This window comes from Lygodium microphyllum, chromosome 4, assembly GCF_053477565.2.
Source record: "Lygodium microphyllum isolate KBCC chromosome 4, Lygodium_microphyllum_v1.1.10, whole genome shotgun sequence".
Taxonomy (NCBI): domain Eukaryota; kingdom Viridiplantae; phylum Streptophyta; class Polypodiopsida; order Schizaeales; family Lygodiaceae; genus Lygodium; species Lygodium microphyllum.
The window spans coordinates 107,777,168-107,795,132 of NC_141138.1; the positions used below are offsets into that span (position 1 = coordinate 107,777,168).

Here is a 17,965-nt window from a genome sequence, read left to right on the forward strand (position 1 = left end):
ACAAGGCATCATAGTTAACACAACATTGTGCACTGTTACTCAACCATTCCATATGCCCAACACATACTAAAAATTACCAGTCAATCATAACATAACATAAGACTCACAAAGAATCTTAAAAACGTTGCCAGATTATCATGTGACATGTCTATTTCTCATGAGCTCAACTCGTCTGGCAAAACCAAACCATAGCATAGCATAACCAAGCATAAACCATGGCTAAAACATCAATGGCATCATAACATATGCTATTTTCCATTAGAATCAAATATAAACCATTGAAAATTGAGCATAATCTGATCATAAACTGATCACTTGTTGATCTGAGAACTGATCACAAACTGCTGCAAATGTAACCCCAACCTAGTCACAAACTCATTGCAAAAAAACTGACCAGAAATCAATGCAAAATCGATCCCAAAAGTGACCATAAACGGTTCTCAATAATTTGATCAAAAACTGAGCTGAAACTTATTAGAATTTTTGTCTCAAATTGAGACAAAATTCATGCCAAATTGATCATAAACTGATGCAAATATATAGTTCCAGTGCCCGCGTGAAACTCATACTCATCTGCATACATCCCACAGTGACTAGTACACTAAGTAGTGGTGACCTCATGGCAAACATACTGTCAGTGCAGTATCTTGCATACATGTTGAATACATCCGAGATTCATTACATATAAGAGTTGTCCATAATTGGAGGAGTAGAAGTGCTAGCAACAAGCCAACTCCTATTAATCCATGTGAAGCACTTGACTCTACGTGAGTTAGGACATATCAACCTTCTTGGGATAAATAAAAATGGCCAATAATCCATAGATAACCCTTGTAAAAGTACACAGTCTATAGTCATATATAAATGAAGATAACAAAGAATAAGAGTGACATTCATTTTTTACTCACATAACTCTCTTGTTTTCTTCTCTCTCTCTCAACCCTCTTGCATTCCATAGCCTCTACCTCATATCCCACCATTGCTTCCCTCTCAACTAGTATCAGATATGCATTCAATATTCATGGGAGCTTATGCTTAGAGTAAGAAGTGCAAGGAGTGAAGCTTTGCATGAAGGTCAAGGATTTGAGCTTCTTCGTGAACATTCATGCTTATTTCTTGTACATTGATGGAGGTATTATTCTCATCACCAAGATCTAGATTTGAGTCAAGCAAGTGCTTCATACATTGAGGCTCAATTCAAAGCTACATTAGCTCACTTTGGTGGTGATTTGGCAACCATTTGTGGCTAATTTTGGAGCAAAATAGCTTGGCTTTGGATGCTAGGATAAGATCTTAGTATATGGTTTTGATGCATGTAAGCATAGGTAGGAGAATCATGGACTGGTTGGAGAAGCTCTTCTCCATAGCTTGCTTTATTTCTTTTTCTTCTTTACATTTCCTCTCCACAATGGAGCCATTCTGGATTGAATCGAGTATGAAGAAGTAGAGGAGATAGATCGAGGAGCACCACATGGATCGTGAGGCCCCATCAAACCTTCGATAGCATCCAAACTGCAATGCAACAAAGGTAAGTAGATACGTTTACTATACCCTCTTGAGTTATTTGGTATTTTTGCTTGTATCGGGAGTGCAAGAAGGAAACAAGGATGACTTGGAGTTTGGAGCATGAGCCAACTAGATGAGAGATTGTTGAGCTGCAAGTGTGTTGAGAGCTTGAAGGAATAAGAGTTTCCGTCTAATGTCTCATCATTGAGCTCTCGTAGAGACCAACATTTTGGTTCCATTGTTAGCATCCAGGACAAAATCGATACTCATAGAGAACATTCTCACTGTTTGATGGAATAGCATGCTTAACTGCATGAGTGGGTTGGAATAGTGAGGAGCCAATCTCCCATTTGTGCACCTTGCTTATTTTGAAACATACATGGCTACTAGGACACCAATCAGTGAGGAATCAATTGGATAATTGAGAGTAAATTAGGAAGAGATTAGAGTACATTAGAGAGATTAAAGAGAGATTAGAGTAAATTAGAGTAGAATCACGTAGAGAAAAAAAAACTCATAAAAATTTCCAAAAATACCTTACCAGCTCTATGGGAGTAATATAGGCTTGAAAGCTCATTAATGTGTAGCTTACTTGATAGGATCATTGAGTTTCATGGATTTGAGTACCTTGAGAGCATTTGAAAGTTGGTAGAGTAGCAGAGTGTTGTGTAGACACCGTGGTATAGTACACCAACAGACACACAACTTATAACATTACATATGTATAATGCCACTCACTACACACCCCCGAGTGCACCCTTTCTTTCACCACCACACCACCCAATCCTTTCTTGTAATTTCCCTCTTGTCTCATGAGTCATCCCACACCTCACACTACCTCAGCACTTACACCCTTACCATCACCACACACGTCTATCGTTGTGGCCACTATCTCACCACATTTCTGTGCTTCTTAATCTTAATATACCCTTATTCTCCCAACTCACATATAAACCTCCGTCACAAAGGCGTAAAATTATATTGCTCTGCTTAGCATTTGATTAAAACTACTAGAGCGGTTATCCATGAGTCACTACATTTTAGGCATTCAAAAATGCGCTCACGCCCATCATGTCGCAAGCTCCCCCCCCCCCCCCCCGTCACGTCTGATCGCCCCACCCAAATCAATCGCGCCGCTACGTCAGCTCACGACAACCCGACGCTCCGCCTATCCATCTTCCCCCCCCACCTCGACAGTTCGCACCCCCCCTCCCCCCGACGGATTCGGCCACCAGTCTCTGCCTACTCCGTCCCCCCCCCCCCCCCTCCGGCCCACCCCGCTGTCCCAGCCATTACCCCCCCGCCCCGGCGCACTACCTCCGTCCGTGATCTCGATTCCGTCCGCAGTGTCCAACACCCCCCCCCCCCCCCCAAAACTACCAAAAACAACAGCCTCCCCCCCCCCCCCCCCCCCCCGCCATTGTTCCCCCCACCCTCTAGTTGCTCCCTCTCCTGCAGCAACTTTCCACCTCAGGTAGCACCGCGATGTGATTGGTAGTTTTCTCAGAAAGGTCAGACACCGGTGCACTCAGCGAGTGCCCCCCAGTCAAACACCTTGTGTGCCGTTCTCTCTGAGGAGCAACTCTTAGCCGTCCGAGCTAAGGAGCAGAAGCTAAAGAAAACAACGATTTATGGTCAAGTAGTAGGACATTCCCCAGTCAGGGCCCAGCTTCGGGACCGGTTTCACTCCACGCTACGTATCAGCACAGCGCAAATCGTGGAGGCAATTCTAATGGGCCGAGGGATCTTCATGGTCTTGCAGACGCAGCTCGCGAGTTACTTGCCACTTCACCATATGCGTCCACGAAGGGGGTCATATACATGGTCCCTTGGTACAGTGGCTTTACTATGGAGGCATTTGCACTCCACAACAGGTTTCTTCGGCACTCGGTCACCCTTCTTTTCCCCGGCCTCGCGATAGAGTATCGCCAGTTGGTGGAAGACTTTGGACGGCTCTCCAACACTGTCCTTCCCGCGTCTTTCGCGGATGCAGTGACAGCAACAGGAATCCTAAAGGTACGGGTGGCAATGAAAGAGGTCAAGAATATCCCACAATTTCTAGAGATTGAGGTGCACGGGCACTTTGTAGGTAGCACATCATTGTGACAGGGAAGCCACGGCAGTGCCTGTGATGCCACGACTTTGGGCATCAGGCAGCAATTTGTACCCGTTTCGGAGCCAAGGCAGCTCCGCCGACATGCCCACAAGTTGGACGCTAAGGGCTTCACACAAATCCAGAGATGACAAAGAGGGAGAGAGCGGGGGGGGCGTAGCCAACTCCTCAAACACAACCTCGGCAACAGGGAGCAGGTGGGTGAGCGACGCCCCCTCGGTAGAGCAATCCACAGCCCGCCCCACCCGGCAGGACTGCAGGCCCCTACATCCACCACCCGTGCCACAGACTACCTCACCTGAGATCCCACAGCCTCCACACCCATCTCCCCCCCTACAACTTATCCCCCCCCCCCCCCACTAACCCTTGCCCATAGCCTCCCCCCCACACCCTCCATACACCTCTGTCCATCCCACCATCCCTCAATCCTCCTCCCCCCACCACCTCCCCTACCAAGCACCCCCCCTGATCCACACCCGATACAGGTGTTCCCCCCCATACCCACTCCTCCTCCCACAAGAGGTGATGAGCCACACACGCCTACATCCTCCTCGCACCAGCAGTCTTCCCCCTCCCATATAGCCACTAGCTCACCCGCCCCTACCACCCGTCACACTTTCCCGAGACAAGCACAGTTGTTGCCACAATAGTTCTTCTGTCGTGGCCCATGGTCCTACCTAAGAGTTGCAGAGCGCAGAGAGTTTGCACTACCTCTAGAGGTGGGGATCTTCGTGGTTCGTAAGTCAAGGAGGGGCAATGTTCATCTACTAGTACCACCAGATGGACCAAACTCCGCCTTTCTTCTTCAGTCCTCTCACTCAGGGGAGTGGATGACTACATAGATAGAGGAAGAGTTTAAGAGTCAGGTGGCGGACCAAATCTCCTAGTGGATGGGAGAAAGACTAGCACTATTTGCACAGCAGTGGCCTAGTTGGATGATGGGCATTAACTGGTGGGTTGGTGCCAAGGTCCCACACTTGAGCATTATCTTTCGAGTCCCCCCCAAAGTGGAGAGCTCCAAGGGATGTGATCGAGTGGCCCCTCGCACAGACAGCCCGTTTCTACCAGTCTACAGAGTCACAACTCTCAGCATGGCTCCTAGATGCATTGATAGTACCACCAAGAGCATCTATCATCCCTATGGTCCAGCCGAGAGCCACCATAGGGGACTGGAGTTCGCCGTCCAGACCGGCGGCAAAGCGTACTTGCATGCCTCGTAGCTTCCCCTCCTTATCAACAACCTCCACACCGAACAGATACCTGTTCGGTTAGTCACAGGTTTATCCATGAGCTTAAACCTTGCATCCTAGAATGTGAATAGTCTCCACTACACTAGAGCATGTGGTTCCAGGAAGTTGATTGTTCGGCAAGAGCTACGGCCTGCCCTTGCCGAACGGATCAACATCTTACTTCTACAGGAGCACAAGCTCACCCCTACATAGGCCCAGTAGGTTGGGAAGGTAATTCCGGGCAGCTCGCACACTTACTAAGAGCACGCCATGGGTACCCGCGGCAAGAGTGGAGACGTATACACCTCTATTGGCCCAACTCTCACCGCCTGTGTACGAGACCACACGACGACAGTGGCAAGGAGGGTTCTATGGATCAGATTGGATATAGGGGACTCGTACCTTGGAGTCCTCAATGTCTATGCCTCTACGGAGGTTAGGGCACGCAGCAAGTTCTGGGTAGAGATCGCGGATGGACTCCCAGAGGTGGACTCCTGCATCATTGGAGGAGACCTTAACAACCTGGAGGCTTTGGAGGACCAGCAGGGCAGAGGCAGAAACTACCACAGCATGCCTAGGGAGGAGCAAGAGACATGGGAGGTCTTTCTGCTAGCAGTAGAAGCACGTGATGCATGGAGAGACCTTGCCTTCCACAGGAGGGAGAGGTCATTGGACTTCTCTTGGTGTTAATCCCCGGTGGAAAAGCCGGAAAATCTAAAGCAGAAGACAAGGCCAAGGCAAAAGTAAAAAAGAAGACGAAGGTGTGCCAAGAAGAATTTGGAAACATAAGAAGTGCAGAAAAGTCCTAAATCAAGGAGAAAGGCGCACGAGAAACAGCGCAAGTGAATACTTTTGTAAAAAAGGCGCAGGGCGTACCATGATTTATTTTAAGAGTGCCGGGCTCTCACCCGTGCAATTTGTAAAGATAGATGAGCAGTAGGAAGGAAGCTAGGAAGATAGAAGGACAATGGGAAAAAGGGCCTAGGCCACAGCCGGCCATACAAAAAAGGGGATAAGGGGATGACCGCCCAAAAGGGATTTAGGGCTTTGTATATAAAGTTGAAAACTGAATGAGAAGCTCATTCTTGTGTGTGGCCAAAAGTGGCTCTCCTCTTCTTCTTCTTCTTCTTCTTCTTGCTTGCCTGAGCTTGTGCTTGAGAGAGGAAGTGTGAGAGTGTGAGGGAGTGAGCGTGTGAAACACGGAAAAAAATTTGGCAAAAAATGAAATTTTGGATTAAATATTGGTGGGGGGAGCAAGACTAAGGTGAGAACACGTCTGGGCAGGGTGATAAGGGGCCAGAAGTGGCAAGGAAGACCATATTTTGCATTGTAGCGTTTCAGGAGAGGTGGAGAGAGAGAGAGAGAAAGCTTCATTGCGTGGACCTGTTTCGATCTTGCCATCGAGGAGTTCTTTGTCCACCACAGGTAATTCCACACCTTCCCCCACATGAGTAGCTTGGATCAAGAGATGCTCAACCAGTAGGAAGGCCTCAATCGCTCGGCGCAACGAATTCTGTGGAGTCCAGTGAAAATTACGTCGCGCTCGGCCCGTCCAAGTGACGGCGATTCTAGGCCGAGTCCCAGAATCGGCACTCGGCCCCATCCTGTATTCGGCCCTCGGCCTAGGGCCGAATCAACCATTCGGTCCATCTTACTCGGACACGTAAAGAATTTGATCCTCGGCCTTGCCGACTTGACCCAACCCCACTCGAACAAGTTAACATTTGGCCATCGACCCACCTGACTCAGGCCACCTAACTCGGCCGTTGGCCAATCGGCCAGTCGGCCCTCGAATAACCACATTCGGACTGGCCGAATTTGACATTCGGTCCAATTGTATTCGGCCCTTTCTCATTCGGCCCTCCACCATTCGGACAGGCCTAATCGAGCATTCGGCCCCTGTGATTCGGACCTGCTGGGCCAAATTTTAATTTTTTCAAAATTCTAACCTGTAGTTTCTGAAACTGATCAGAGATCCCATAGAGCCAAAAGCACATCATAAATCTATCACTAGATTGAAATCTAGAGCAAGTAGTTCAAGACTTGGCTATAAACGGTCCTTCAAATCGCACATGGTGTTTACCGTAACGGCCTTGCGGGGCGGGGGGGACTGCCCCCCCCCCCCCCCCCGAGACCCCCGCAGAGGGGCCTCTGTCCCCTCCGCACCTCCCCCAAGTAGGCTGGAGAGAAAACGCACGCGGCAACACATCCTTCAAATTAGATCCTGTGTAGTAAGGGCTCTGCACAACCATAGATCCTCACTTACAAAACAGCAACCAAAAGCCCATGTCCGAACAAAGACAAACAGAGACCTTAGAACCTCAATGGGCCAATCTAGCTAACAAGGGCAAAAAGGCCATACCACAAAAACACGTATGTGTTGCATTCGGACTGCATCTAGTCAAAGCAGAAAGCAACAACATCAAGCTACAATTGCGAGGATGACTAGATATGACAATCCTGACGATAGATGCACCTTGAATAGCACTGCAGAGACGATCCAAGACATCAGTGGAGAATCCACATCTGGTCGTGCAGTTGGAAACTCAAGGGCATTTGTCAAAAGGCTTAAATTTATAAGCCAAGACCCGGAAGATGAAGACATAGTACCACCTGCTTATCTTAGGGTCAAACTCACTGCGAAAAGAGAGCACACTGTCGATGCTCCGATTGATGAAGGAGCACATTTTAATATCTTGACCTATGAAGCATGGACCCTACTAGGCCAACCAGAGCTCACACTGACTAAGGCAACTCTTAGTCCTTACGGGGGACACCCACAAGCACTTATAGGGAAGTGCAAAATCCTTGTGACAATTGAAACTAAAAGCTTGTCTATCCTATTTCATGTTCCTCCAAATAGTGCCGATTGCAGAAAGGAAACCCTCCTAGGAAGACCCTTTAAAAGGGCGACCAAGTGTGAGGCCGATTATATAGCACAGAGGATACACTTGACACTACCGAGTGTGAGGATAATCGCAACCTTCAGCAAGGGTGACCTCATTAAACCTCGAGGGAAAGAAAATGAATATTCCGACATGCCAAGCAAGCCTAGTAATGAGAGCAATGACTTGTTAAAAGAGTTGGTACAAGTGCATGTTGAACAGAGAGAACCAATGAGCGAGGCCATGCTTGAAACAAGAAGGTCAGGAGACAATGCCAAGGATAGGCTTTGGACTTACAAATATCGTAGAAGACCACAAAGAGGCCCAAGTCTTATAGACAAAGGTATCGATGGAGAGCCAACACAATGGCGCGATGGATATCCAAAGCGTTGCTAGGTGCTCAAGGATATTACGCAGGTAACCAATGGATTTGGGTGCCAAAACCCCCGGCTAAACCACCTTTGTCAGCTAAAGGCCAGATCGTATCAAGAGCGAAAAAGCACAGAAGGAAATCTAAACGAAAAACCAAGTCTCGAGTCAAAAACATTGGAGTGACCGAGCCCCTCACGATCGAAATCAAGAAACCAAACAGGACTAATCAAAGTGTAGATCCTCAGCCTAGCATGCTTGACAAGTAGATATCAGATGTAATCGTTGAGGGTACGCAAAAGCACTAGTGCCCAAGGAGCCTTTGATTCTCCAAGTGGATAACAAGCATCATAGGCACAACATTGCTCATGACAAGGCTAAATGCTCAACAAAGCAAATGGCAGAATCATCTAACAGTCACGAGCAAATCTCCCAGCCAGTGTCAAAGCCACTTAGGAGTCCCAAGTCTCCTACACCCTCTTTCCCTAAACGGACACAGGAAGCACAACAGCAGTCGTCAAGTGCAGCTGCTCAATCCCAATCTCTATCTCCGTCTAAGCTTCCAAATGTCCAAGAGGTGGAACATGACACCACCCATAGCTCTCGGCCCAAGGATATGCCAATGTAATCTATTGTGACTAGATCAATTGAGGCTCGATCTGCACAAGTGAATGCTCAAAAGGCAACAAAAGACACAACCACTTCCGATCTGCTTGAGGACCTTACACTGCAATCTACTAACAGTAGCCAGTCCACTGAACTAGCTGCTACTACTTCCAATCAGGAATCACAGCAATCACACTCTTTGGCCATGGCAATGCCCCTTGCAGAACATGTCCTTAGCAATTCAACCGTGGAAGAGGTGTCGCAACCAACATCCTTGACACCTTCAGCACTACCGAAGCACCTAAAGCTTAGGCTTGAGGAGAAATCTCTTGAAGGTTTGGCCAAGGAGATGGCGCATAAGACTATCCAAGCTCCAGATAGCATAATCCATTCTGCAAGGTCCTACTCCTTATCCAACATAAGACTATCTCCAAGCTCCAGATAGCATAATCCAAAACATTTCCCTCAGCTGCTCATGACTTGTGATTTACCAATGCTCCTCTCTTCAGCTTTTTTAAAAACCTATCTTATACATAGATTCTATAAAAGAGATTGATTTCAAGTTAAGCCAAAAATATTATGTGTTTTGAAAAATAAAACTCATGATTTAGGAGGCCATGCAGCATGCATAAGGCAAACTTAAAAATTCTCCCACAGAAAAGGATGAGTTAAACATGGAATAGCTTAGTTGCTGTTGTTTGTAAAATATCTTGATCAGTTTGGCAGAACATGCACATATGCTTTCTTCGCTTCATGGGTGAGGGAGACACAGGAAATGCATGACCATCTATTATGATAAAGCAGAAAAAGCATGTTAAAGACACAGGTCAGGACGTAAAAGAGAACAAGGATCAGTAATAACCTGAACAGTTCCACACCACCTGGTAAAAACTCTTCATACTCTTTTGTCCCAGCTGTGACCGTAAGATCAAGGAAAACATCTCTGGTGGAATAGGCTTTCTTGCATACACTACACTGAAATCCAGACCTTGAAATAGCAGTTCTGCACAATAATGACTTGTAAATGAAACAGTTTATAGGATATCACACACAAGAAAAAATTGCAACTCGGATCTCAAGAATTCACTTGAATTGGAACAATAAGACATTCAACATTACAGACTCTGTTTTAGAGACAGGAAAGAGTTCTGTGTTTTATCATTAAGATTCTTCAGAGCATTGCATGCTAGATTCTCGAGACTTGAATCATTCATATGTCATGATTTACAAGCTGCTTCAAGATTCAATAAATCTACCTTAATACAAGCACACACACACTGCTTTTGGACAGATCCAACAATGAGGTTGGAACATGTCCAGAAAACTTAATACATAACCACTCTTTTGGCCTTGGACATGAAAGGTCATTCTAACCTATTGCACTACAAACTCCAAGGTCCTACCCATGTCCAGCACTACTAATGCAATGTCATCATGCCTACTGCTAAGAGTAAGTTCACATGCTTATAACATTTCCTCAATATCCACAATCTCTCACTGCTATCTTTCAGGACAGCAGACCTACAAATTCATTTTCAGCCTCTTTTGAAGCACCCCCACTTCTCTTCTTCCACTTTGGAACTCTGAAGGGAGCCATGCCAATGTAGTGTTCATCAACTGTGAATAAAGGCTAACTTTCACTCTCTCTTGCTCTTTTCAACCTTCAATTGCAGACTTAATGTTAAGCGCCCCCTACAATTTAGTATGCTTAAGGATTAGAATATTTGCTTATTCCATGACTGAACATTTCGAGAAAATGGAAAGAACAAACACTTGAGGCTGAATATGACAATGTTCAGATCAGCCATCAGTAGATAAATGGGATGGAGACAAATTGAGGGTTACATTCAGCCTCAAGTTTTCATTATTCCAGTTCAGTCATGGAAATAAGCAACTATTTTGATTGTCTAAATTCTTGGGATGATTACATTAAGTCTGCAATTTGTGTTCATTTTCGGCTTGGTTCACTGTTTGCAACTCACTCTCAGGGTCAATATCAATGTTCGCAACAAAATTCACTCCATTTAAGACTGCATTCCAGTGAACATGACAGCTGTTACAGCATTCACAACTAAATTCAGTGCTTCACAAATGCATTCAGTGCGCCCAGCAAGCATCATAAACAGCGTGAGTTCAGTAGTGCATACAGTTCAGCATCAACAGCATCCAGGGTAGCTCCACCATCATGTGGCCAGCACCATCTCCTTCACAACCAGCAGCATCCCCTTCATGGGACCAGCAGCATCAAACAACTAGAGAACATGCGTCCATGAGTAGCTGTGTTTTGGGGCCCTCAGTTTCAGCATCAAACAACTAGAGAACATGCGTCCATGAGTAGCTGTGTTTTGGGGCCCTCAGTTTCAGCATCAATGAAGGTGGCATTGATGCTTTTCACGATGAAGGCCATGCCATAGGAAAGAATGGGCATTGCTACTGTAGCACTGCTCTTCACAATGCCTCTAGTTAAGCTTTTTTCTTAAGGATAAATGTTTAGAGGGATTTCTCGACTGGAAGCCCCTTCCCTTCAAGATCCTCCGCACATTTTGAGCCACCAAGTTAATTTACCTTCCACAATACATCATGATTCCATCCAACTTCTTCATGAATCCCAAAGACAAAATAGACACAATTCCCTAGATTGCTCGCTCAACACTCTTTGTTAACACAAAACTCAACCCAAATTACTTGTATTTTAAGCCCACAACTTCACCAACTTCCATACCTATGTTTGGTTGTCATCCATATGCCCTTTCTACAAGTTTCCCAAAAATGAAGTTTAATACAAATTTTCAACAACCAAACTAACGGAATTCCATCATTAGATACATATACCTTGTTTAAGTTGTATATTCATACTAACCATAATTTTCCATGAGCAAGCTAGTAAAACATTGTGGCCCCGCTAACCACAAAATTAAACATGTTACCAAGTTGAGTTTGTTGACTTTGTTATCAAATAGCCAAAACAGAGGGGGAAAACACACATACTGGTTAAGACCTGAAGGTCCTTTCCGAATCAAGGGCCTGAAGCAGATGGGGCATGCTAACAATTCAGCTTCTGATTGCAATGACTCTTTACTAGCTTGATCCTGCATTTTCAACAAGACCCTATTGACTGTATCCTCCCTCTATTGAGTTATTATTTATATCCAATATACATATGAATGTATGCATGTTAGCTGTACATAATAACATATTAAAACATTAATATCTAAGTTATAGTAATAGTATTATTGTCATCACAAAAAAGCATAGTCAAGTTATAATTACTATAAACTACCATCATCAGCACTCATAGTCCATCGAGGTCATGCGTTTTTTTTGGTGCATTAATGCTTTAAGAGCTATTCAAGTCAATTGGGTTCAATTGATATGCACACCTCATACCAAATAATAATCACAATTTGAAAGATCAAGAGAACCTCAAACTAAGGTTAACAATGTGTGGATTGAGAATGTGCATGGTTCAGAGAACGATTTTAGACTAAAATGGGTTGATTTCATACATGCATGTTTCAAGAGTCATATGTTTGAACATAGAGCATGCAGTGGCAGTTGAGCGTCCAATTTGTTCAATTGCCCCAGGGCATGTTACTACTTAGTCTAATGTTGACGACCTTGGGAAGAAACCTGCTACAGGTACATGCTATTCCTCTACACATGTGCAAACAAGCTAGGCTGGTCAATTGGCATGAGCTCCAAACAAGCAATGCAGTTGCCAGAACCTACATTTTGCACACAAAAATTCATCCATCTATCAATTTATGCTTATTAGCTGTTTTACAGCCAAAATTGCAGGCTTTTGGACAGCAAAATTTGAGTTTCAGGTTCGGGAATGCAAGGACAGCATGTTGGAGTGCTGGAACAGCAGCATCAGGAGCAATTAAGATCAGGAAGGTATTCTCTCATTTCTGAGAGCTTTCTAGACAATTATGTCATGTGAAAAGTCATAAATTGTGAGAGAATCACTGGACAAAGCCAAGGAGATAAAGGTTGAAAATTTTTGGACGGATTGCTTTATGAATGGATATAGGTTTGGTGGATGGCTATTCCGCCTAGAACAGAGCCTCATAAGACAATATCTTCATAGAGCACTAGTTGGAGGGTCGATGGACTTTCTTATGCCACACAAATGCAGTGGGAAGTTACTACCATAACAAGGTTTCACATATTGGGCTCCTGTTGTAGTGCCTCAAAGACTCGAGCGGGAGCTTGCATTTGTGCCAATGCTGCACTTAGTGCAGGATTGGGGCATCCTAGTCTTAGGGAGGGCCCTATGGGTGGCCCATGAGAGTAGATGCGGCACTCATTGTCTTCCACATCAGGGGACAGGACCCCTAGTCCATGGCAGAGTTTGGTAGATCATCTGGTTCTCTTTAGTTCTCCAAAAGAGACAAGGTAGTTGAAGATAGGATTTTCTCCTGGAAAGACAGGTTTACATAGATGACTAGGGCTGTAATAAAGGTGGCTTAGTTGGGTTTCTTCTAGGACCACTCTATCAAACCACGCACTATAGTTCGTATGAAGGGAGAAATGCAAACACTTGATAAAACAATCAGTGTCATGTTATTTCTTCTGATGCCAAACCTTATCCACCCTACCCAAACAGGTGGTGTTCAGGTGTGCAACTAGTCACCAGCATTCTGTGGCATTGAGGCACACGCTTCTTGCTCTAGACCCACATTTTCTCCTAGTGCCCATGTTGTGTGCTTGTTCCAAGATTAGGTGTTGCATTTCTGCCAATACTTTGTGAACTTTCAAACTATGAAGTATCGCCCACGACTTAAACTAAGCATGCAAATTCTCTAACTTGCACACAAGTGCCTCGGGCTCATCTACTCAAGGGAGCTGATGTATCCCAGCAATGGAACCATGAAACTGGTCTTTCTTCTCGAAAAGTGTGGTAGATAACCTAATTTAACATAATTTATAGCAAGTAAATGAACTCACAAATCTGAAATAAAAATTAACCACAAATCTTGAAAAGCCCACACCCCATTGGCCCTAAAACTAACGCCCCTTGTGGTGTTTCTTTAGCTTGTATTGCTATAACTTTGTAGCACACCAAGCTATCAACTGATCTCTCTACAAATTCCAATACTTCGGGCTGTCGCCAATGATCAGCAACATCAAGACCCAATTTGCCCCTTGATTCTAACACAATTCGGACACAAATTGAATTGAGAACACTTGCATGCAGGTCAACTTCAATGTGGATGTACAATCTCTATCAAATCTGCTGTAACTACTTCAATTCCAGCAGCTGCTCTAATCTTTGAGCTTTTGTTTAATGGGCACATTTCCTGAGGTGGCTGAGAAACCCTTATTTCTACTATAAATGTGGATTTTGGCAACACAAACATTGCTGTCCACCTTCAGACAGCTAAGCAAAACTGAGAATGGCTGAGGTTCAATGGCACACTTCTCAAAAACGATGCTGAATATCTTCAGATTTGCTGAGATGAGAGAGAAGGACAGCAAAGGAGAGACAAACCTTCAATCTGATGCCAAGAAAGTGTGCTATAACAGCAATCCTCTCCCATTTTAGAGAGAGAAAATCAAGTCACCTGGTGGTTTTTAGGGTTTTGTTACTATCTGAGATCCTAATCACTCTGCACCAGCAACTGTCAATGATGTCATTTTTAAGGTTTATTGCTGTTACAGCCCTAGGGACTGCTCCAGATCAGGTGGCCTCATGCTATCCTGAAGCTTCAGCAGGTTTCTCCCTGCCCATAACTGAGTTCTCCACCCTTAAGAGTTGCCCCCAATCTTCTCGAATGAGAGAAAAACTGCCCAATATGGAAGATACACTTGCATGCAGCCCAAAAAATATCCAAACTTGACATTTGGCAAATTTTCAGTTTTACTAGGGCCTCCAAGTGTAAAAACGAGATACCTAGCCCTTTGGCCCTACCCTCATTTAAAATGACATTCAATGCCGTCCAACCTCACTTTTAAATCCTAACCTCTTTGAACTTGAAAGTATTTAAAACTTTTCACAAACCTTAGTCTAGGACATTAAATCATTTTAACTCTTAACCCCCATGACACCAAAAGTCATTTCCAAGGAAAAATTTGATATCCTTGATAAAAATCTACCCAAATCACCCCACTCTCACCTGTCCACAATAACTACAATAACTTCTACTAATGTCCCCTAGGCCCCACTACAAAGGCTAGGATTGTGTGTCAATGTGACACAAATTCAACTTAATCTCACATGTGCACCTCACACGTGCACACGTTAAGTGTCACAACTTAAATATCGAAAGAGCATCAAATTAATCTCCCATGTACACCTCACATGTGCACACCTTAGGTGTCACAACTTAAATACCCAAAGAGCACTAAGTTAAAAATTCAAGTACTTGTGACATTACAAGATTCCCCTCTGAAAGTACAAATGGAGAAGAGGACTTCTCATGGAGTTGAGCAAGGAACCTTATGTAACGCAACAACTAGCATTTGAACTCATAGAAGGTTGGTAGTCAGCGGTCAAGGAGATGACTCCAACTATTGAATGCTAGTAGAAGATAAAACCAACCTTCCTCTTGGGATAGAGTGGTAAATAACCCGATTAAGCAATATTTAGAGCAATTAACAAATTCACAAAGCCGAAATGCACACTTTACCAAATAATCTTGGACATTGGACACCATATTGGCTCCAAAACCAGCGCCCCTTTCGGTATTTATTTAACTTAATTGAAAAACAAGTTGATATACAATGGGATTCTCCCAATCCCTTTTGGTATTCCAACTCCCCTTGCTGTCCAAAATGACTAGCAAGTCTTCAATCTAATTTTCCCCTTGACTCGAGCAATCAATTGGCCTTCCCCCGCTTTGATAGAGATGGAAAATGCCCCCGATTTATTGATTTGCTGGTCCCTCCACTTGAATTTGACTAAAAACAGCTTCAGCCTTGTAGAATCCAAGTCTTGGAGCTTCCAATTTCTGGCACGCTTCGCGAGGCTACTGCTAAACTCTAACTTCTGCTTTGCACATTAGTATTTGCAACAGAGAAATCTGAAATTTCTCAACCTCTAGTGATCTCAATGCTGTAATCTTCAAAGCAAGGCTGTAGAAAGGCTAAGAGATAAGAGAAAATGCTGAGAAGAGAAAAAATTCAGAATTTCTTCGCAAAGAACTAAAGAAAATCTATCATTTACTATTATTGCATTATCTCAACAACTTGTAGGTGCAAAGGATTGAAGAAAATCAATCATTTACTACTGTTGCCCTGTCTCAACAGCATGTAGATGTTATCACTTGCTGTTGATTGGTCTTCTCCTACCCGTGGCTGCCTCAAAAGGTCCTCCAACGGTTGCAAATCAAACCAACAGCATCTCCTCCCTCTCTCTTGCAACCTGAATACACTAAAATACCTCTCTCCAGCCTCTAAAGGCATTTTTCAGTCTTGGATGGGCATTTTTAATAGGTTGTAGCCTTCCAAATGGTTTTTCCAGCATTATCCATAATTAAATATTAATTTTTTGTCTTTAAATACTGAAAATTAATCTAATAATTATTTTAGTGCCCTGAAAAATAATCTGATTGGCCAATAATTAAATTGGCTAGGCAACTTCCATTCTCAAGTGTCTCTTCGCTATCTTTGACCATCAGATTGGCATTAAGTACCATTAAATGCCACTTCTCTAGTTTCACCAACTGATACTTATAGCCAAATGAATGACCTAGGCCAACAACTAGCATCAAATACCACCATGCAGCATAACTTACAACAACTTTTGCCTTTGACATCTCGTGATTTCCTGGAGTCTCAGGCTAGTAAATTTACTCTAACCCCAGTTATACCTCACATGTGCAACATTTACTTAACCATGTGGTTAAAATTTATTCCACATGTTAAGTGAGGTTTCAAAAATGCATGTCCTCATGACAGAAGATGTAACTACGAGTGAAACTCAAGAAGTAACCCCTATGTTATCTCGATATTTATTGTAGCATTGCAAGTTTTCTATTGACGGATTTGATCATGGTGGGCCAAATGAGAATCCGCCATAGGCTTTGAACTAACTACTAGATCCCAAAGGCCCTAAGACTCAAGCACTTGTTGCACAAGGTTAAACCAACTAATGAAATTAGACCCATTAAAATAAGTCTGATCCATAAAGGCATTCTTGGCCATAGCAATTGGAGTATTAGTGCTAAATGAGGAATAGGGAGGATAGGGTGTGTAGGGTGGGTCAAGTGGAAAGTGGAGGACAGTTGGGTATTGACCCCGAAGTGCCCACTATGCATGCGGGATGTATGCACAGTGGATCCATAAGTGGATGTGGACTAACTAGGCATGGGAATGGTAGCCACATGACTAGCCCAAGGAGGGTGGATAGGCACACTATAAGTAGAGGGTGGAAATCTTTGTGTTGGAGTGATCCATGGAGTATATGATAGCATAGCATAAGTAGAGGCTAATGGAATGGGTGGTGCATGTCCAAGTGGAGGGGGGATACCAAACAAAGTCATCCCAAGATACATGTGTGCTCAGTTGCAAATGTGTGTAAGGTGTTGTGTTAATGGGTGGGATTCCTGCTAGCTAAGCTATAGAGTGGCATTTCTTAGAGATTTAGTCATCCGCTAGACTGGCATTGTCATGCTGTAGTTGTACAGTTAGTTCTCTTGGGCACAATCACACATTTTCTATCAGTTTTGGACATTTTCAGCAATCAGTTTTGGACAATCAAAATGCTCTAGCTCTGGCCAAGAACCTTGTGTTTCATGCTCTTGAATGCTGAAAATGCAACAGAAGAGAAACATGAGCACAGAGAAAGCACACAGAGAGAGAGAGAGAGAGAGAGAGAGAGAGAGAGAGAGAGAGCAAGCAGAAGATGAGGAAAAAATATTGCACTAATTGAAGCAGAATGTTGATACAATGATGATGGACTAATCAATCCCTGCACACATCCCAAAGCATCAGTGAGGACACCAGATGAGGCTGATGACGATGGCAACATCAAGCACGGAGAGTCGGAGTGTCAGAGTGTGCATCTGCAAGGGGAAGACTAAAGACTAAAGAGTGTGTTTACCGAGTGGGGAATGTAGCTATAAATAGCAAGAACACCAAAAAACTAGCTAACCTAATGTAGAAGAGGCAATAAAAATGCTGCCATACCAGCAATAAATGTCGGTCACACAGAAAGAAATGCCAGAAAAAATAGGGGACACCCCAGAAAAATCCCAAATGGCAATGACAATGTTTGGCAAGCGTTGGCAGACTGTGAAAAGCAGTAACTAGCC

General features: G+C 44.1%; 1 protein-coding gene across 2 annotated transcripts in view; it reads right to left on the minus strand.

The window, feature by feature from the left end:
• The window catches only part of LOC148037447 (putative methyltransferase At2g41040, chloroplastic), a 189,016-nt gene that overhangs the window by 117,826 nt on the left and 53,225 nt on the right, over positions 1 to 17,965 (minus strand). For both annotated transcript variants that reach the window (XM_087676387.1, XM_087676389.1), the window contains exons 2-3: positions 11,697 to 11,797; positions 9,571 to 9,711 (exon numbers count right to left, since the gene is read on the minus strand). In XM_087676387.1, the coding sequence (XP_087532513.1) occupies positions 9,571 to 9,711; positions 11,697 to 11,797 (242 nt within the window). The remainder of the gene's footprint in view (positions 1 to 9,570; positions 9,712 to 11,696; positions 11,798 to 17,965) is intronic.